The sequence below is a fragment of the Pelophylax lessonae genome, assembly GCF_965119305.1.
Source record: "Pelophylax lessonae genome assembly, chromosome: 10".
Lineage (NCBI taxonomy): Eukaryota > Metazoa > Chordata > Amphibia > Anura > Ranidae > Pelophylax > Pelophylax lessonae.
This window is the reverse complement of record NC_138777.1, coordinates 21,801,005-21,823,563: the sequence shown is the minus strand read 5'-3', so window position 1 is coordinate 21,823,563 and position 22,559 is coordinate 21,801,005. Positions and strand designations below refer to the sequence as shown.

The 22,559-nt window shown below is 45.3% G+C and overlaps 1 protein-coding gene across 3 annotated transcripts in view; it reads left to right on the top strand.

Moving 5' to 3' along the window:
- The window catches only part of OSBPL5 (oxysterol binding protein like 5), a 210,302-nt gene that overhangs the window by 74,151 nt on the left and 113,592 nt on the right, over window positions 1-22,559 (top strand). For all 3 annotated transcript variants that reach the window (XM_082270305.1, XM_082270306.1, XM_082270304.1), the window contains exon 2: window positions 19,379-19,535. In XM_082270305.1, the coding sequence (XP_082126431.1) occupies window positions 19,379-19,535 (157 nt within the window). The remainder of the gene's footprint in view (window positions 1-19,378; window positions 19,536-22,559) is intronic.

Below are 22,559 nucleotides of genomic sequence, written 5' to 3'. Positions count from 1 at the left end.
GAAAAAACTTACCAGGAAAGGTTAAAGGACCTTAACATGTATAGCTTGGAAGAAAGAAGAGACAGAGGGGATATGATAGAAACTTTTAAATACATAAAGGGAATCAACTCGGTAAAGGAGGAGAGCATATTTAAAAGAAGAAAAACTACCACAAGAGGACACAGTTTTAAATTAGAGGGGCAAAGGTTTAAAAGTAATATGAGGAAGTATTACTTTACTGAGAGAGTAGTGGATGCATGGAATAACCTTCCTGCAGAAGTGGTAGCTGCAAATACAGTGAAGGAGTTTAAGCATGCATGGGATAGGCATAAGGCTATCCTTCATATAAGATAGGGCCAGGGACTATTCATAGGATTCAGATATATTGGGCAGACTAGATGGGCCAAATGGTTCTTATCTGCCGACACATTCTATGTTTCTATCTATGTTTCTATGCAGAGGGAGGGGTGTGTGGTAAGTTTAAACTAAGTAATTGCTGTCTAAAGATTGATGACGGTGGGAAAGCTATCAAAGAGATTACTGACAGGATAAGAAAGCTAGCTCACGTACCCGTACAGACCTGGGATGGGTTTAATGCTGGCAGTTGGTTTGGGGATTGGTTCCCAAATGCAAGTGGGCTAAAAACCATATTAGGGGTAGCAATGCCAATACTGGCCACCTGCATTTTCCTTCCTTGCCTAATTCCCCTTGTGACTAGGATGATCCGAAGGTTTCATTGAGACCACTGTAGAGAGGAAGGCAGCGGCCCATGTAATGGCCATGTGGAAGTACCAACTATTAGCTCCCTGGGAGGAACCAGAACTACCAGAACTCCTTCCCACGTACCAGTGGTTTCTCCTCTGAACTCATTGTTTTGCAGTGATGCTATGTGATGCATAGTCTCTGCTCAAACTCTCGCTACAAAATAGCATCAAAGGGGGGAATGTGGCATCACCTTAAAAGCCTTCTAAAATGATGGATAAATAGCAAAACAAAATTGTTGATTCTGATGATCCCTATAGTACTACAAAAACAGACAAGCTGCCTAGTTTAGACCCCCCTTCTCTCCCTCTCTTTCGCTCTGTTCTCCTGTAACCAACAAGAATACAGATACGTGTGAAACCAGGAATGTTAACTGCCAAAGATAAGAAGTTACAAGGAACATTTGTATTGCTTGCCAAACTAGCTAGGAAAATATGTATTTGTGATGTAACTGCTGTTATATATGTGATGTACACGCTTATTTGGGCACTTGGCAAATTGACTTGTGTCGTTGCTGAGTCTTCTACCGAATAAAAAGGTTTGTTTTCCTGAAGTTTGCATCCCAGACTCCATTTCTAGTTTCCCCCAAAACTGTTTACTGCTACACTATGGGGTTTCCGTTGTTGGCTGCACACTCCCACACACTGAAGCCGCTGCTGACAGCTCAGCATGGGACCAGAGCGGCTACAGAACAGGTAAGTACAGCGATTTCTTCTTTACAGGGCTAGATAGATTTGATTTAGAATGTGGCTAAGAGTAGGTTTAGACTTAAGCCCCGTACACACGCAACGATTATCGGCCGACCGATCGTCCGACTTTTGTCCCAGTTGTGTTTTGTTGGTTGGAATGTACCTAGACTGCACACGAATTTTCTCGGCCAACAAAATTCTACTTCAGAAGTGATGTCATGTGTTGGTTTGTTTTCTTTGTGTTTTTTCTTTACTGAGCATGCCCAGTCTTTCTCATAAGATTTTTCCCTGTCGAAATCTGTACTGACTTCCAGAAAATCGGCCGTTGTGTTGACGGCCAACAAAAATTTTATAGTCTGCACACCAGATTTTTTTCGGCCAAAAAGTCGGAGTTGGTTGTCGGAAGCATCATACTAACAAGTCGAAAATCGGCAGATCGGACGTTGGCCGAAAATTCCCTGCCAATTTTCGACGCGTGTGTATGGGGCTTTAGTTAGGTTTTGGGTAACTTTTACTTTTAGGCCCCTTTCACACTTGTGCGACTTGAAAGTCGTGTGATTTTGCCGTGATTTTTTGCCGTGACTTTGGCTGGACTTGAAGCAATGCCTGTGTAATCTTGAGATCTCTGGACCTCGAGTCCCTAATTGCAGGACAAGTCGCACAAGTGTGAAAAGGGCCTTAGCCCAGGTTCACACGGAGGCCGGTTTGAAATCATGCGAGTTCAGCTGAACTTGCATAATTTCAAACCGGCATTTTCAGTCTGACTTCGGGGACGATTTCACAGACATCTGTAAGGGTTCCTGCACAGATGTCTATTAAAATCGCCCCCCTGAAGTCACCAAAAGTAGTACAGAAAATCCTTTTGGGAATCGGTGCGGCGCCGCAAAGTCGGCATCACACCGATTCGGATGATGCCATTGCCGGCAGTTGGCTCCGATTTTAATTGCGATTTGACATGTTGAATCGCATGTCAAATCAGCCCAATGTGAATGTGGGCTTAGTGTCAGTTCACACAATAGAAACGCAGTCTGGGTGCAGATGTGTTTCTGCATGCGCGTTTTTTTTTAATATTTTTTATACTTTTCCTGGAGGCATTTTTTCCCCTTTTTTTTTTCTTCATTTTAAAGTGATTATAAAGCCTCCTTTTTTTCTATTAAAATAACAAACATGTTCTACTTACCTCCTCTGTGCAGTTGGTTTTGCACAGAGCAGCCCAGATCCTTCTCTTCTCGGGTCCCTTTTCGCTGCTCCTGGCCTCTCCCTCCTGTTGATAGCCCCCACAGCAAGCAGCTTGCTATGGGGGCACCCGAGCCAAGCCGCAGGTCTGTGTATCCATTCAGACACAGAGCTGCGGTTCGGCCCCGCCCCCTCTCTCTCCTGATTGGCTAAATGACTTTGATTGACAGCAGCTGGAGCCAAATGCGCTGCTGCTGTGTCTCAGCCAATCAGGAGGGAGAGTTCCGGGCGGCCGAGGGACTCGTGGACATCGCTGGATAGAGAGGAGGCACAGATAAGTATTAGGGGGACTGAGGGGGGCTGCTACACACAGAAGGTTTTTTATCTTAATGCATAGAATGTATTAAGATAAAAAAACCTTCTGACTTTACAACCCCTTTAAATAGGGACATGTGCATTCAGTGCGTTTTTGGTGTGTTCCAGTGCATTGTAGATGCATTTTACCACAATCCAGTACAGTGTATTGCAAAAAAAAAAAAAAGCAGCATACTTTTTTATGGAACTGGAACGCACAGAAACTGACCGCACTGGTGTGAACTATGCAATTGGAAACCATATAATTAACTATCCATGCATTTCTGATTCAGAAAAAAAACAAACTGTACTGCATGTGGTAGTTACCGGTCCTAAGGCTATGTTCACATGTAGGCGTTGCTATTGTTACAGGCATTTTTTGGGCATTTTACAGCCATTTTTTCAGAGTTTTTGTGCAGACATTTTTAGGTTGACAAGTGACCGATGAATAAAAAAATAAAAACGCTTGTAATCTGTTAAAAAAGAAGCTCATATACTTTTTTGAGTGACGGGTGTTTTGCTTAAGGCAACAGAATGCTGAGGTGTGATCGGGGGCCATTGAAATGAATGGGATTTGTCTTGTTTGGCATTTTTATAAGCTGAGGCTTGGAGCAGAAAATCCCCCAAAAACACCTAGATGTGAACGGAGCCTAAAGTGTAACTATAGGCAAAACTTTTTTTTTTTCATTTTGGATAGACTAAGGAAGGGTTATCACCCCTATCAGATTTTTTTTTTTCACCATCCGTGTCCCATTTCGGAGATTTACCTTCACTTCCTGTTTGGCTATGGGACAGGAAGTGAAAGGAAGTCTCTGAAATGGGACTGCAAATTAGGGGAACCTATTGGGGCCTTTGAGGTCACGAGAACTAGTGTCCCTATTGTATACTTGCCAACTGTCCCGTTTTTGCCGGGACAGTCCTGGGAAATTGGAGCCTGGGAAATGTCCCGGATAATTTACATTGTCCCGGCAATGTACTTATTTAAACTTTGCACTTTATTTATATTTACATATTCCATTTTTTGTATGGTCACACCTGAGCACATTTCCCACTTTAGAATTGCAGGGAATTGTGATGAGAATTTTAAACTTTAGAAGTGGGAGAATTATTCCAACTCTGCTACTTTGGCCTTAAGTTTAAAATTCCCTTTTTTTGTAATTCTCTCTTTATTGAGTAGACTCTATAGACTGATAAGTAGGCGGAGATTAATTATGTGGAGTGGGTGGAGCTTCAGGGAAGTGGGTGTGGTAAGTAATTGATAGCTGTGCTGCAAAGTGTCCCTGGAATTTTTTTTTCAAATGTTGGCAACTATGCTCTTGGAAGATTTCCCATGTATTACTTTTCTGGGGACAACCCAAAATTTGAGGATTTTTTTTTACTTTCACTTTCAGTGATAATGGTAATCAGGACAAATAGAGAGGGGGGGGGCTCTTTCTAATGGGGGCAAAGACAGCGATAAAACTGGAAAGGGGTTCTAATCTCTCTTTACTTCATCCAAAACTAAAAAAAAAAAAAAAAAAAAAAAAAAGTTTTGCCTTTAGTTATACTTTAAGCTGCCTGACTTGTAAAGGTCACGTCTGACTGAATGAGGACAGGTTCTCTTCACAGATGCTGAAATTCTTTATTTGATGAAGCAAAAATAGTAATTAGAAAAAGCGACCATATGCCAGGGACTGAAGAGACAGACGGAATGCAAACCTGCTTGGCTGCGATATCCGTCCATATGGGAGCAAACGTCTATCTTGTTCTAGAATTCAGAATTATTGACGTGACAGGAGGTGGGTCAGCTGACTCCATGAAAACATTTATTGTGCTGCTGGTTTCACAGCACAGAACCCCCCCAGGCGCGTTGCGGCCCTGCTGCTCAGAGATTGAAAAATTGAGGAATGATTTTTGTTAAAAAGGGTTCGAAGATATTTTCTTAACCACTTCAAAACCGGGCACTTTTCCCCTCTTCCTGCCCAGGCCAATTTTCAGCCTTCAGCGCTGTCGCACTTTGAATGACAATTGCGCGATCATGCAACACTGTACCCCAACTAAATTTTTATCATTTGTTCACACACATAGAGCTTTCATTTGGTGGTATTTAATCACCACTGGGTTTTTTTATTTTTTGCTAAATAAAGAAAAAAGACCAAAATGTCAAAAAAAACAAAAAAAAACAAGTTTTTCTTTGTTACAATATTTTGCAAATAAATAATCTTTCTTCATGAATTTAGGCCAAAATGTATTCTGCTACATTCTTTTAGTGAAAATAATCTAAATTAGTGTTTATTTTTTAGTCGGTAAGAAAGTTATCCGCAAACTATGGTCGGAAAATGGATTAATCCCGATGTACTAACGGCATATCTCATTTGTTGAGGCTCAAATGTCAGGACAGTACAAATTAGGGGTCGACCGATTATCGGCAACACTGATATATCCTAATCGGCCCCGGAGGTGACCGATATTGCCGATATTTCGGGAAAGTGCTTGTACCGGAATGATGCCTGCAGCTAGAGGTCTCCATGTGAAAACCCGGAAGTGGTGTCATGACATCACTTCCAGGTACTCGGCGCCAAAATAAAAAAAAAGACAGCATTCAAAACAGCCAAACTTGGCGTTTTGAATGCTTTTAAGTGCAGAGGAGGGGGTTGGGGTATTTTGGACCCCCAGATCCCTCCACAACAGTACCTGTGAAAAAAAATTAAATTTTTTTTTAAATGTCCAAAAATATCGGCCAATATCGGCCAATACCGATACGCAGGGCCGGATTAGGAGCATCATAGGCCTGGTGCTGAGGATTTTGGAGGGCCTTTTTTTTGTGGAAATAAAGTAAAAATGCAAAAAAAAAAAAAGTATTAACTTACTTTAAACAAACTGCTTATTCACTCTGTATGTGAAAGAGAACCGGTGTGAATAATGAGCCTACATTTTTTTTATACTTATTTAACGTTTTTATTATTAACATTTTTATAATTTTGTTTCTTTTTTTTTTTTTTACTTTTCCCACAATGCTTTTTTTTTTGGGGGGGGGGGGCATGGATGGTGTCAGTAGAGCAGTGGACAGGGTCAGTAGTTTTTTTATTTTTATTATTTTATTTATTTTACAATTTGTTTTGTACAATTAACTTTTTTAATAGTTTTTTTTTTTCACAGTGCTTTTGGGGGCAGTGGAGGGCAGTGAATGGTGTCAGTAGGGCAGTGGACAGGGTCAGTAGTTTTTTATTTTTATTATTTTATTGATTTTACAATTTGTTTTTTACAATTTACTTTTTTAATTCTTTTTTTTTTCCCAATGCTTTTGGGGGGCAGTGGAGGGCAGTGAATTGTGTCAGTAGGGCAGTGGATGCTATCAGTATTATTATTATTATTATTATTATTATTCTTTACAATTAAATTTTTGTATTATTTTTACAATTTAATTTCTAAAATATTTTTTTAAAAGGGGAGGGGGTTGGGGGATTGGCAGCGGGGTTGTCGTCAATTAGGGCAGTGGATGGTAGTAGGACAGTGGCATTGTCCAAATGGTCAGACAGCCCCTGCTGGGCCTACATGAAGGCGGGGTCCCTGTGGCTGCAGCTCCGATCGCCCCTATGTTAACCCAGCTTATGTTAAACCCTATGTTAATGATAGTAGGACAGTGGCATTGCCCAAATTGTTAGTCAGCTCCTGCTGGGCCTATATGAAGGAGGGGGCCTGGAGCTGCAGCTCCAATAGCCCCTATGTTAATCCAGCCCTGCTGATACGCAATGACCAAAATATCGGCCAATATCGGCCGATACCGATACGCAATGACCAAAATATCGGCCAATATCGGCCAATACCGATATGCAATGACTCGAATATCGGTATCAGCATTAAAAAAACTAATGGGTGTGGTGGTGATCAGAGACACTGTCTGGTGACAGTATGAAAAAAAACCCCATATATTTATTTATTTTTATTATATTTTTGTTCTTTGCCAAATTACTATAGACCTGTTAATTTAACTTCTATAGTCGGGAAGATACTGGAGAGTTATTAAAAGACCACATAGATGAATTCTTGCTGGAAAAAAAAATATTTTAAGCAACAGACAGCATGGATTCAGGGCTGGCCCAAGACATTGTGCTGCCTGGGTCCGAGAATGAAATGCTGCCCCCCCCCCCCAAAAAAAAAAAAATTCACGCCCTCCAAGAGGCCCCCACATTCTATAGGACTATGAAAGCAGTCAGAGGGGTGTGAGTGTGTACGGAGTGACAGCAAGAGCAGGACAGAGCAGTTGACACTGGGCAGATGAGCGCACCAGGCTTTCTACTATCTATAATGCCACAGTGCCCTGCAGGGCTGCGGGAATGGTACAGGAGAATGCAGGGCTGCGGGAATGGTACAGGAGAATGCGGGGCTGCGGGCATGGTACAGGAGAATGCAGGGCTGCGGGCATGGTACAGGAGAATGCAGTGCTGCGGGCATGGTACAGGAGGATGCAGGGCTGAGGGCATGATACAGGAGAATGCAGTGCTGCAGGCATGGTACAGGAGAATGCAGGGCTGCAGGAATGGTACAGGAGAATGCAGGGCCTAGGACATGGTACAGGAGAATGCAGGGCTGCGGGCATGGTACAGGAGAATGCAGGGCTGAGGGCATGGTACAGGAGAATGCAGTGCTGCGGGCATGGTACAGGAGAATGCAGGGCTGAGGGCACGGTACAGGAGAATGCAGTGCTGCGGGCATGGTACAGGAGGATGCAGGGCTGAGGGCATGGTACAGGAGAATGCAGTGCTGCAGGCATGGTACAGGAGAATGCAGGGCTGCAGGAATGGTACAGGAGAATGCAGGGCCTAGGACATGGTACAGGAGAATGCAGGGCTGCGGGCATGGTACAGGAGAATGCAGGGCTGAGGGCATGGTACAGGAGAATGCAGTGCTGCGGGCATGGTACAGGAGAATGCAGGGCTGAGGGCACGGTACAGGAGAATGCAGTGCTGCGGGCATGGTACAGGAGAATGCAGGGCTGAGGGCATGGTACAGGAGAATGCAGTGCTGCGGGCATGGTACAGGAGAATGCAGTGCTGCGGACATGGTACAGGAGAATGCAGAGCTGCAGGCATGGTACAGGAGAATGCAGGGCTGAGGGCATGGTACGGGAGAATGCAGTGCTGCGGGCATGGTACAGGAGAATGCAGTGCTGCGGGCATGGTGCAGGAGAATGCAGAGCTGCGGGCATGGTACAGGAGAATGCAGGGCTGAGGGCATGGTACAGGAGAATGCAGTGCTGCGGGCATAATACAGAAGAATGCAGGGCTCTAGGCATGGTACAGGAGAAAACAGGGGTGTGGGCATGGTACAGGAGAATGCAGGGCTGCGGGCATGGTACAGAAGAACGCAGGGTGGCAGACATGGCACAGGAGAATGCAGGGCTGCGGGCATGGTACAGGAGAATGCGGGGCTGCGGGCATGGTACAGGAGAATGCAGGGCTGCGGGCATGGTACAGGAGAATGTGGGGCTGCGGGCATGGTGCAGGAGAATGCAGGGCTGCGGGCATGGTACAGGAGAATGCGGGGCTGCGGGCATGGTGCAGGAGAATGTGGGGCTGCGGGCATGGTGCAGGAGAATGCAGGGCTGCGGGCATGGTACAGGAGAATGTGGGGCTGCGGGCATGGTGCAGGAGAATGCAGGGCTGCGGGCATGGTACAGGAGAATGCGGGGCTGCGGGCATGGTGCAGGAGAATGTGGGGCTGCGGACATGGTGCAGGAGAATGCGGGGCTGCGGGCATGGTACAGGAAAATGCGGGGCTGCGGGCATGGTGCAGGAGAATGCAGGGTTGCGGGCATGGTGCAGGAGAATGCGGGGCTGCGGGCATGGTGCAGGAGAATGTGGGGCTGCGGACATGGTGCAGGAGAATGCGGGGCTGCGGGCATGGTACAGGAAAATGCGGGGCTGCGGGCATGGTGCAGGAGAATGCAGGGCTGCAGGCATGGTGCAGGAGAATGCGGGGCTGCGGGCATGGTGCAGGAGAATGCGGGGCTGCGGGCATGGTACAAGAGAATGCGGGGCTGCAGGCATGGTGCAGGAGAATGCGGGGCTGCGGGCATGGTACAGGAGAATGCGGGGCTGCGGGCATGGTGCAGGAGAATGCGGGGCTGCGGGCATGGTGCAGGAGAATGCAGGGTGCGGGCATGGTGCAGGAGAATGCGGGTCTGCGGGCATACTACAGGAGATGCAGTGCTGTGGGCATGTACCATGCCCGCCGCAGCACTGCATCTTCTGTAGCATGCATGCAGCCCCACATAATGGCAGGTAGTGTGGCTGTGTATGGAGCAGTCTCACTTACCTGTTCCTAAAGGGCGCCTTAGGTTTTAAAAATGGCTGGGGAGGCGGAGCTGGAGTTCAGAAGGCTGGAGGAAGCTGGAGGGGCGGAATCCATGTGTGCTGGGGAGGCGGAGTTCCGATCAGAGCCGAGTGCCTGGGGAAACGAACGTCGGCACAAGGTCCGCGGCTGGCCTGACATGCACACTGCGCATGTGCCGCCCGCCGCCGCCGCTCGGTGAAGTCCGTACATGTTCGGCTATTCCCGGAAATAGCCGAACTTTTACGGGCTTTTCCGAGCGGCGGTGGCCGGCGGCACATGCGCAGTGTGCATGTCAGGCCAGCCGCGGACCTTTTTTTTTTTTTTTTTTTTTAGCAATAGCCGAAGAGAAGAGGCGGCCGGGGGCCGCCCCTCTCTAAGTGCCGCCTGGGTCCCATGGTCCCACCGGGACCCATGGTAGGGCCGGCCCTGCATGGATTCATGAAAGACAGAAGTTGTCAGACAAACCTGATTTCTTTTAGTAAAACCTTGGGCAGAGGGGTGGCTGTGGACGTGGTTTACTTGGATTTTGCAAAAGCGTTTGACACAGTTCCCCACACATGGCTAATCTGTAAGGTAAAGTCTACAGGCTTGGAAAGATCAGTTTGTAAATGGATAGAAAACTGGCTAAAATATAGAATTCAGAGAGAAGTGGTTAATGATTCTTCCTCTGAATGGTCTAAGGCAGGGTTTCTCAACCAGGGTTCCTCCTGAGGTTGCTAGGGGTTCCTTGAGCAATGGGCAATTTCTGCCTCCCCCATAAGTTCCCAATGACACCATTGTTCCTTTTAGCTATCTGTAAGGGGGTAATTCTTCCCAATGATGACAAGAGTAAGGAGCATTCTTCCCACTGACTGTCACACTAATGTGTCAGGAGTTGTAGATTTTTATTTTTAAGCAGGGGTTCCCCGAGACCAGAAATGTATTTCAAGGGTTCCTCTGTGTTGAAAAGGTTGAGAAAGGCTGGTCTAAGGTTATCAGTGGTGTACCCCAAGGTTTAGTGTTGGGACCCTTACTTTTTATTGTCTTTATAAATGATATAGAGTCTGGGATTAAAAGTACCATTTCAGTGTTTGCAGATGACACCAAGCTATGCAGTGTAATAACTTCCTTACAGGATGTCTCCAATTTACAAGGTAACTATGTGGCAAATGAGGTTTAATGTTGATAAATTTAAAGTTATGAACTTGGGGGCTAAGAATGTGCATGCATCATACATAATAGGGGGAGTAGAACTGGGGGCATCCATAGCAGAGAAGGATCTGGGGGAATCTGGGGGAATCCATGGCGGAGAAGGATCTGGGTGTTCTGGTAGATCCTAAGCTTAATAATAGCATGCAATGCCAAGCTGAGGTTTCCAAAGCAAGCAAAGTCCTTTCTTGTATAAGGAAATTATGGACTCCAGAGAGAGAGATGTCCTTTTTGCCCCTGTACAAATCATTAGTAAGACTTCATCTGGAATATGCAGTTCAGTTTTGGGCACCAGTTCTCAAAAAGGATATCGGGGAACTGGAGAAATTGCAGAGAAGGGCAACCAAACTGATAAGAGGCATGGAGGAGCTCAGCTATGAGGAAAGATTAGAGGAACTGAATTTATTCTCTCTTGAGAAGAGGAGATAAGAGGGGATATGATCACCATGTATAAATACATAAGTGGTTCAAATAGTGAAAGGGGCACCCTTTACGTCTAGAGGAAACGTGATTTCATCTCCAAAAACGGAAAGGTGTTTTCACAGTAAGAGCTGTGGAAATGTGGAATAGACTCCCTCCAGAGGTGGTTCTCGCCAGCATAGTAGATTGCTTTAAAAAAAGGCCTGGATTGTTTCCTAGGTGTACATTATAACATAACATTATAACTGGGTACCAATATTTGCAGGTAAGGTTGATCCAGGGAATATCCAATTGTCTCTCGGGAGATCAGGAAGGAATTTTTGCCTGCTGCCGGAGCAAATTGGATCACACTTTGCTGGGGTTTTTTGTCTTCCTCTGGATCAACTGTGGGTATAGGATTGTGTATATGGGATTGTATGGTTGTGTTTTCTTTTTTGTTTTGTTTTTTTGTTTTTTTATTGGTTGAGCTGACTTGTGTCTTTTTCCAACCTGACAAACTATGTAATTATGTAACTATGTAACACCCCCTGCCCCCAGACTGACAATGCTGCTGTCCAAAGGGGCCCCCTGTGCTCCTTCATGCAGAGTGGGGGGTGCTCGAATACAGGAGATCATTGTCCAGATCACTAGGTGAAAACAGAGGGAAAAAAGCCTAAAAAAGAAAACTAATGCAGCTACCAGATTTAATGATTGGCAAGCTGCAATATATTACATTTTTAGTTTGGGGTTTAATACCTATTCTGACTCCAACTGTTATATTAGTGATTTATCCCTTGCTGAGGCCTCTATGCCTGGCCTGTATAAGCAGATACAATCTCTGCGGATAGTCTTTATCAGATAGCTGAACTCACCAAATACCATTTCCCGTCCACAAAGATCTTTATTGAATATAGCAGACAACAGGCTATGGCAAATGATTAAAAAGATGGTATTTGCAGGTCAAAACAGGGTAATGTGTTCAGATTACCATGTGGCCATGGGACAAGCTGCCTTCTTTATCCCATAAAGACATTGTAAGAAGAAGGCGAAATACATCATAAAATGGGAGGGAACACAGAAAATATGGCGCAATAACCAAAATGACCACTTGATGCCAGTGTATTCACCAACTATAGGCCAATAAACAATGGCTTAAAGAAATTAACTGTATGAATTCTCAAATCAGAGTAATACAAACAGTAACCATGACTTGACATGCATTGTATTATATTTTCATACAACAAAAGTAACTGCACAATACTGCTTGAAACTGCTTCCCGTCCGCGCTATAGCAGTCTTTCGGGCTTACAATGGTGGGACGTCCTCCCATGATTGTGCCTGTGGCATCCTCTGTGATCACCAAGTCTTTCAGACTCGGGTGATCACAGATCGGGGTAGAGGGCCAATCACAGTGGCCCTTTACCACTTGATCAGCTGTCCACCAATGACAGATGATCACAGAATGTAAAGACAAGCTGGTTATCAGCTTTTCTTTCCTCACGCTGACAGCGTGAGGAGAGAAGAATAAAGCTGATAACCGGCTTCTGTTAAAGGGACATCGGCCTCAACAGTGACCACCAGTGCCACCTATCAGTGCCATATCATCAGTGTCACCTATCAGTGCTACCTACCAGTGCCCATCAGTGCCCAATCAATGCCACCTATCAATGCCCATTGGTGCTGCCTATCAGTGCCACCTATTAATGCTGCCTATCAGTCACCATCTGTGCCACCTATCAGTGGCCATCAGTGCCACCTATCAGTGCTGCCTATCAGTTCCCATCAGTGCCACCTATCAGTGCTCATCAGTGCAGCCAATCAGGGCCACCTCTCAATGCCCTTCAGTGCCGCCTATCAGAGCTTATGAACGCCACCTTTCAGCGCCACCTATCAATGCAGCCTCATTAGTGCCTCATCATCATTGCTACCTCATCAGTGCCACCTATTAGTGCCCATCAGTGCCACCTCATCAATGCCTATCAGTGCCTATCAGTGAAGGAGAAAAATTACCTGTTTGCAAAATTTTATAACAAACTATGTTAAATGTTTCTTTTTTTTTAATTTTCAGTCTTTTTTTTTTTTCTATTAGCAAAAAATAAAAACCCCAGCAGTGGTTAAATACTAGTTTAACCACTTACCGCCCGCCCGCCGTCATATGACGGCGGGACGGTGCGGCTATTATCCTGGGCGGACGTCATATGACGTGACCCAGTAAATGCACGGCAGGCGCGCGATCGCGGGCGCGCCGCCGTGCACTGCCGGTGTCGGCGTGTCCCCGGGACACAGCCGGTCACCGGCAGGGGGGAAACAGCCAATAGGCATGGCTGTTTCCCACGTGATCGGCTGTGTTCCAATGACACAGCCGATCACAATGGAGGCGGCCGGGAGATGACCGCGCATGCGCGATCGGGAGCGCGCAGCGCGGTCATGTCGGTGGCACTGTGTTCCGTAGGAACACAGCTGTCACCGGCGGTAGTAAACAGTCACTGACAGTGACTGTTTACAATGTGATCGGCTGTGAATCCATTCACAGCCGATCACAAAATGTAAACACAGAGCAGTAACTCACTGTTACTAGCTCTTCTCTCCTCATACAGTTTCCAGTATGAGGGGAGAAGAGCTAGAAATAGTGAGTTACTGCTCTGTACACATGTAAAAAGTAAAATCACACTAAAATCACAGTAATAAAGGTCCCCACACAGTCCCCAGCCCCCCCCAATGTCACCTGTCACCCAACAGTCACCTCATCAGTGCCCAGAAATTGACACCCATAACGTTCACATGTGAGCGCAGCGATCGCGGGCAAAATCACCGCGATTCTGCCCGCGATCCGGAAATCATTGCAAATTGCGGGACGCCTGTGCGTTGCCCGTGATTTGCAATAGCACCCCAAACGCTGTGCGATGTTGCCGCCATTTCCGCCTGCCAAATCGCAGTAACATCGCGCAAACATCGCATGACGCCCAAAAAAGTACAAGAGTTTCTTTGGGGCGTCATGCGTTGTTTGCGTGATGTTACCGCGATTCGGCAGGCGGAAATCGCAGCAACATCGCACAGCGGGCAACGCACAGGCGTCCCGCCATTTGCAATGATTTCTGGATCGCGGGCAGAATCGCAGTGATTCTGCCCGTGATCGCTACGCTCACATGTGAATGTAGCCTAAAGTTCACCGGTCACCAGAGACTGCCATCAGTACCGCCGTGCACCATCGCCCGTCACCTGTCACCCATCAGTGACCATCGCCCCGTCACCTGTCACCCCATCAATCACCGTCACCTGTCACCCCATCAGTCATCGTCATCTGTCACCCCATCAGTCATCGTAACCTGTCACCCCATCAGTCACCGTCACCTGTCACCCCATCAGTCATCGTCACCTGTCACCCCATCAGTCACCGTCATCTGTCACCCTATCAATCATCGTCACTTGACACCCCATCAGTGATCGTCACTTGTCACCCCATCAATCATCGTCACATGTCACCCGGTCAGTGATTGTCATCTGTCACCTCATCAATCATCATCACCTGTCACCCCATCAGTCATCATCACCTGTCACCCCATCCGTCATCGTCACCTGTCACCCCATCAGTCATCGTCACCTGTCACCCCATCAGTCATCGTCACCTGTTTGCCATATACATGCAATCACTTACTGACCGCCTAACGACTATATGCGTCGGCCATTAAAAGCTAAATACTGGGGTTATGGCAGAAGATAGCCCCCATAACCCCGGTATTTTTTGAAACGGCGGGCGGTCGGCTTTCAGATAAGGGTGGTCCCAGTGGCGGATTCGCCGCGGAATTACCCTTACGGTGCAGGGGAAGAGGTGCCCCCCCCCCCCCCTCCTGCCGCGTCCCAGACGTTTTCCCAGCTTACCGGACCCGCCGGCAGCGGGGAAAACTATCCGGTCCCGGATCCTCAGAGACAGGAAGTCGAGTGAGGGCAAGATGGCCCTCACTCAACTCTATGGTCTTGGAGGACCGGAGCTACGTCAAAAGATGTTGCCTAGCAACCGGTTTAAAGGGCCGCTTTTTTTTTTTGCTTTTTTTTTTTTCCTCTTTCAACAATTTTTTTTTTTTTTTTCTTTTTTAGTGTAGTTGTGAGGTGTGAGGTCTTTTTGACCCCAGATCTCACAATAAAGAGGACCTGTCATGCCTATTTCTATTACAAGGGATGTTTACATTCCTTGTAATAGGAATAAAAATTATCAAAACATTTTTTTTTTTTAAACTGTGTAAAAATAAAAAAATAATAAATAAAATAAATAGGAAAAAAAAAAAAAAAAAAAATTAAAGCGCCCTGTCCCCGTTAGCTCGCGCGCAGAAGCAAACGCATACGCAAGTCCCGCCCACATATGTAAACGGTGTTCAAACCATACATGTGAGGTATCGCCGCGATCGTTAGAGCGAGAGCAATAATTTAAGCCCTAGACCTCTTCTGTAACTCTAAGCTAGTAACCTGCAGAAATTTTTAAAATGTTGCCTATGGGGATTTTTAAGTACCAATGTTTGGCGCCATTCTGTGAGCATGCGCAATTTTGAAGCATGACATGTTGGGTATCTAATTACTCGGCGTAACATTATCGTTCACATTATGGAAAAAAAAATTTGCTAAATTTACTGTTTTCTTATTTTTTAGATCAAAAAAGTGATTTTTTTTCAAAAAAATCGCATTTGGACGACTGCTGCGCAAATATGGTGTGATAAAAAATATTGCAACGATCTCCATTTTATTCTCTAGGGTCTCTGCTAAAAAAAAATATATAATGTTTGGGGGTTCCAAGTAGTTTTCTAGCAAAAAAATGATTTTAGCTTGTAAACACCAAGTGTCAAAAATAGGCCCAGTCTTAAAGTGGATAAATGGACAACTTTGTGTAAAGCGCTACTTGGATGTTAAGCCTATGTATGTGGCCAGGCTGTGAAAAAGTGTTACACATGTGGTATCGCCATACTCAGGAGGAATAGCAGAATGTATTTTGGGGTGCAATTTTTGCTATGTACATGCTATGTGTTAGAAATATTGCATAAATGGACAGCTTTGTGTAAAAAAAAATGTGTTTTCATTTTCTTTCCACATTTTCCAAAAACTTGTGGAAAAAAATGACATATTCAAAAGACTCATTATGCCTCAAAAATTATACGTTGGGGTGTTTGCTTTCCAAAATGGGGTCATTTTATAGGGGTTTCCATTGTCCTGGTGCTCCAGGGCCTTCAAAAGTACGATAGGTTGTCAGGAAATTATATGTGAAATTTGTGCTCCTAGAATGCCGGACGGTGCTGGTTGGATGTTAGGCCTCTGTATGTGGCCAGGCTGTGAAAAAGTCTCACACATGTGGTATCGCCATACTCAGAAGGAGTAGTAGAATGTGTTTTGGGGTGTAGTTGCAAGTATACATGTGCTGTGTGAGAGAAATAACCTGTTAATACGGCAATTTGTAAAAAAAAATTAAAATAAAAAAAAAAATCTTCATTTTGCAAAGCATTGTGGGAAAAAATTACAACTTCAAAAAACTCACCATGCCCCTTATTAAATACCTTGGAATGTCTACTTTCCAAAAAGGGGTCATTTGGGGGGTATTTGTACTTTCCTGACTTTTTAGTGTCTCAAGAAATGAGATAGGCCTTCAGTACATCAGGTGTGATCAAGTGTGATCAATTTTCAATGATTCACACCAAAGCTTGTGGACTCTATAACTTTCACAAAGACCAAATAATATACACTTACTTGGGTTATTTTTACCAAAGATAAGTAGCAGTATAAATTTTGGCCAAAATTTGTGAAGAAAAATTACTAATTTGCAAAATTTTATGACAGAAACAAAGAAAAATGCGTTTTTTCACAATATTTTTAGTCTTTTTTTATTTATAGCACAAAAAATAAAAAACCCAGTAGTGATTAAATACCATCAAAAGAAAGCTCTATTTGTGTGAAAAAAAGGACACAATTTTTGAATGGGTACAGTGTTGCATGACTGAGTAATTCTCAGTCAAAGTGTGAGAGCGCTGAAAGCTGAAAATCGGTCTGGGCAGGAAGGGGGTGAAAGTGCACTGTAGGTAAGTGGTTAAACTGATATCGGTTTTTCGTTGCTGATACCGATATTTTGGCCATTGAACATCGGCATTGGCCGATATTTTCGTACATTTAAAAAAAAAATATTTTTTATTTTTAGTACTTGACAGGTACTCTTGTGGAGGGATCTGGGGGTCTAAAAGACCCCCAACCCCTCCTCCACCTCTGTCGGCTATGGACGCCGGTACTGGGGTGATACTTCTAGCTGCAGGCATCACTTCGATACAAGCAATTTCCCGAAATATCTGAAATATCGAACACCTTGGTGGCCGATTCCGATATATCGGGGAAAGTGCATATCGGCCCTCGATATATCGGCTTTGTCGATAATCGGTCGATCCCTATTAAATACCACCAAAATAAAGCTCTATTTGTGTGAAAAATGATTAAAAAAAAATGTTGTTTGGGTACAGTGTTGCATGACCGCGCAATTGTCATTCAAAGTGTGATAGCGCTGAAAGCTGAAAATAGGCCTGGGCAGGAAGGGGGTAAAAGTGCCCAGTAGGCAAGTGGTTAACTGATTGGGTTCAAATCAAATTTAACCCCCCCCCCCCATATATCCCTATATAGGGAAAGGAGGTCTTAGGTCATGATGGATTCAATGGGCGGCTGGTGTGGCAGCAGTGGGTGACGTGTTGGGCTCTGACGTAATACTTGCACCCGCGAGGGGCCGGTAGCAATCCATGCCTGATTACGCCTCGTGGCTCTTTCTGCAAACATAAAACGACAGGTGAAGATTGCACCCTGAGTGGCTTTATGTAATCGGAGGAATAGCCGCCGTCCGCTCGGAATTCTGGGGGTTTGTAGGAAAACGGTTTTGATGTTTTATTGAGTGCCGAGTCGTCTAAATTTAGAAGCTTTCAGAGAGATAATCTTGTTCCAGCAACTTGCACACAGCCAGCGACATTAGTCATAGAGATGGTGTGCCGAGCCGAGCGGCAGAATCTGCAAATAATGATTATCTTATGGAGAGCGGCAAAACAATCCCATCACCGCACCAGCCCCGCTCAACGCCACTTCCAAGGCTTCGTCGTGATCGGCGCAGTTTATGTAAGAGCGCCTGTTACAGGGCAAGGTCACTTTCATAATATTTTCCTTTGCCTGTAACGTGTTTGCTTTGCATCCACTATGATCTCATATTAACCACTTAAGGACTGGAAGGTTTTACCCCTCTCAATGACCAGGCAATTTTTTATGATACGGCACTGCGTTATTTTAACTGACAATTGTGCAGTCGTGCAACGCTGTACCCAAATAAAATTGGGGTCCTTTTTTCCAACAAATAGATTTTTTTTTTTTTGGTGGTATTTGATCACTTGTGCGGATTTTATTTTTTGCGCTATAAACAAAAAAAAAAAGAGCGACAATTCTGAAAAAAAAAAAAACAATATTTTTTACTTTCTGCTATATAACATTCTCAATAAGAAAAAAAAAATCAAATTTCTTTATCAATTTAGGCCAATTTGTATTCTGTTACATATTTTTGGTAAAAAAAAAAAAAACAATAAGCGTATATTCATTGGTTTGCGCAAAAGTTATTGCGATTACCAACTAGGGGAAAGATTTATGTCATTTTTATTTTTTGTTTTTTTACTAGTAATCAGCGATTTTTATTGGCCTGCGACATTGCCAGGGACAGATCGGACTTCTAACTGACACTTTTGAGAGGACCAGTGACATTACTACAGTAATCAGTGCTAAAAATATACACGGTTATGTAATAATGACACTGGCAGGGAAGGGGTTAACACCAGGGGCAACCAAAGGGTTAAATGTGTGCCTAGGGGGTGCTTTCTAACTGTGTGGGGGATTTACTCACTGGATGAACACAGAGACCCGTGTTCCTACATAGGAGGAACACAGGATCCCTGTGTTCATCATTGACAGAACAGCGGCCTGCCTTGTTTTCATTGGCAGACCACCATTCTGTCTCCATGGGGAGCGATCACAGGTGCGATGATTGGCTCCCCCTCTAGCCAATTGGCGCGTGCATTCTGTCACCTTGGGGAGCGATCTCGGGACATCACATCCGCTGGACCCACTGATTGGCTCCCCCTCTAGTCAGTCAGCGCGTGCATGCTCCTCCGGTGGCGCGCGCGCACCTCCACTATCTGCTACACGAAGCGACGTACAGATACCTCGTTTCCGGGGCAGCCATCAGAAATTTTGGGGCCCCTTACACAGCTTTAGACCTGGGCCCCCCCTGGCCTGACAATCAAGTTACATCCTCTGCGGGGCCTGTGAATGCATATGATTGAATGCTAGGATGCCAGGTGGTCCTAGCAACCAATAATTAGCACTGGGAATGGAAGTGGGAGCAGGTATCTGCCCAATGTATCTTTATTGCTGAGCCAAATGTTTCAATGTAACATTTCCCATTAACACTGGCATCTCCATCTCTTATTCTATATAATTAATTTGTATATGATCTCTTCCGTTCACAGAAAACCTCGCCAGCACACAATATGAAGGAGGAAAACTTCCTCCGACGCAGATTCTCCTTGTGCCCGACCGCCATCGCCGCTCAGAAGAATGAGAGCAACAAGCTGACGCGGAACCTCTCCTTTGGGCCCGACCATGATATCCATTCTCTGAGCACAGGTGAGTGTTAAGACCTCCAGTCCTGTAAAGGAATTTTAAAGAGGAACATTCACCTTTTCGCCCAAAAAAAAGAAAAGGCAAACTAACTCTAAATATCATTTTTTTAACTAGTAATGGCGGTGATCTGCAATTTATTTTGCGGGACTGCTACATTGCGGCGGACAGATCGGACCCCTAACTGACATTTTTGACACTTTTGGGGGTACCAGTGACATTACTACAGTAATCAGTGCTATAAATATGCACTGTTACTGTAAAAATGACACTGGCAGGGAAGGGGTTAACTTTATTGGTGATCAGTGGGTTAAATGTATCCCTAGGGGCGTGTTTCTAACTGTCAGGGGGCGTGACTTGTAACAGAGACATACGATCCTACATAGCAGGATGGCATAGCCTCTGTCATGATCTAAGGGAGAATGACAGGCGGCTGTGTTTACATCAGCCGTCTGTCTTTCTCCCTCTCCTGAGCGAGATCGTGAGTGGCCGGCGGACATTGGAGCCGCCGGTCACTGGCGCGGGGATGCCCGTGAACGAGCGGGGGCGGGAGCGCGCCTCCGGCGGCGCGAGTTCGCCCCCTACAGGCTCCTGGGCGAGCGACATAGTCCTACGTCGGTTTGCCCAGGAGAGGCTGACTGCCAAAGTAAATATACTGTGGGCGGTCGGCAAGTGGTTAATAACTTTGACGCGTTTCCCGAGCAAACCTCTTCGGAAATGGATGCACACATGCATGTCTGTGATCACACATATGCAGAAATAGTATTGTAACAACAGTCCAAAAATTAGTTATCGATGATGTTTGCAGGGTACAAAACCCATGAAGGATCCCAAGTCGGGGACCCATACTTACAACTTGGCCGGGCCTGGACAGCGAAGAGACACTGACATCCAGCGGCGGCATGAACGCCTGATCCGGGAGCTGATGGAAAGGGACCCAGAAACACCCAGCCGGGAGAGGATGAGCGACAGGGAATTGGCATGGGTGTGTAGAGAGAAGTGCCAGATGTCCATGATCACTGACTAAAATAAATATATTAAATATATTAAACTATAATAAATAATGTAGGTTATAGCAATGTAAAAATAAACTGCATCATAAATATATGAAATATAAATATGTATTGAATGTACAGCAACAAGGACGTAAATGCGAGGGGCTGGTGCAGGGAATCAGGGGAAAAGATGCGCCCAATAGTGAATCAAATTGCTTAGTATGAGCAGTGTGTGAAGCAAAGAAAAAGCGGTAAAAACAAAAAATACCGATTGGAAGAGATAGATATTGTACCGTGTGTGGTGCAAACAAAGAAAAAAAAAAAAAAAAGAGGGGAACAAGGAAAACAGTGGTGCAGAAAAAAATCACTTTTTTTTACATTGCTATAACCTACATATATTTATTTTAGTCAGTGATCATGGACATCTGGGACTTCTCTCTACACACCCATACCAATTCCCTGTCCCTCATCCTCTCCCGGCTGGGTGTTTCTGGGTCCCTTTCCAACGCGTCAAAGTTATTAACCACTTGCCGACCGCCGCAAGTACATATACTGCGGCGGTCAGCCCTTCCTGGGCAAAGTGACGTATTGGTACGTCGCTCGCCCACGAGCCTCTAGGGGGCGAGCGCGCGCCGCCGGGGGCACGTGCCCGCCCCCGCTCGTTCCCTGACATCCCCACGCGAGTGACCGGCAGCTCCGATGTCCGCCGGTCACTCGCGATCTCCCGCTGGAGAGGCAGAAAGGCAGGCGGGTAATGTAAACACAGCCGTCTGTCATTCTCCCTGGTGTAACTGCAGAGATCATACGATCCTGCTATGTAGGATCGCATGTCTCTGTGGTTACATCACAAGCCACGCCCCTTTACAGTTAGAATCACGCCCCTTAGGGACACACTTAACCCCTTGATCATTAATAAAGTTTACCCCTTCCCTGCCAGTGTCATTTTTACAGTAACAGTGCATATTTTTAGCACTGATTACTGTAGTAATGTCACCGGTACCCCCAAAAGTGTCAAAAATGTCAGTCAGGGGTCCAATCAAATCGCAGATCGCTGCCATTACTAGTTAAAAAAAAAAAAATGACATAAATTTTTCACGTAGTTAGTAAACGCAATAACTTTTCCGCAAACCAATCAAAATCCGCTTATTGCGATTTTTTTTACCAAAAATATGTAACAGAAAACAAATAGGCCTAAAATGTTAAAAAATTTTGATTTTTACATTTTTTTTTGAGAATTTCATATAAAAAAATGTGAAAAATATTATTTTTTTCAAAATTGTCGCTCTTTTTTTGTTTATAGCGCAAAAAGTAAAAATTGCACAGGTGATCAAATACCACCAAAAGAAAGCTCTGTTTGTGGGAAAAATAGGACATCAATTTCATTTAGGTACAGCGTCGCACGACGGCGCAATTGTCAGTTAAAGTCACGCAGTGCCGAATCGCATACTAGCTCATTATGTATTACTTACCTTAGAACGAAGCCCCGACACGGACCCCCGGACATCGCTGCGGGTGCTGCCATGATCCCTCGTCGTCTCTTCCGGGTTCGGTGGCTCTGGCGCTGTGATTGGCCGGAGCCGCGACGACGTCACTCCCGCGCATGTGATTTTCCGGCAAGCTCCCGGCAAGCAAAACTGAAGGTTCCCCCGGACCTTCAGAGCGCATGCGCCGCTCTCGTGAGCAGCTGCATGCACTGCAAATATCTCCTAAACCGTGAAGGTTTAGGAGATATTAATTGTACCTACAGGTAAGCCTTATTATAGGCTTACCTGTAGGTAAAAGTCAAAAAAAGCGGGATACTTCCGCTTTAAGTGGTTAAGATGCCTGTTTACCACCATGAAACAATACAGTTACTAACTTCAATCACGTACTATATTTGTGCCTATACCTTTGTTTGGCTTGGTTAACGTTTTAAGTGCCATGTTACATGATGATTCCATTGAGTGGCCACCTGTGTTCGCCTCGTTTAAAGTCCCAGGGCAATCTTCCCTTTCTGTATGTTAAGCCCCAGTTCACACCAGTGCAGCTTTGAAAT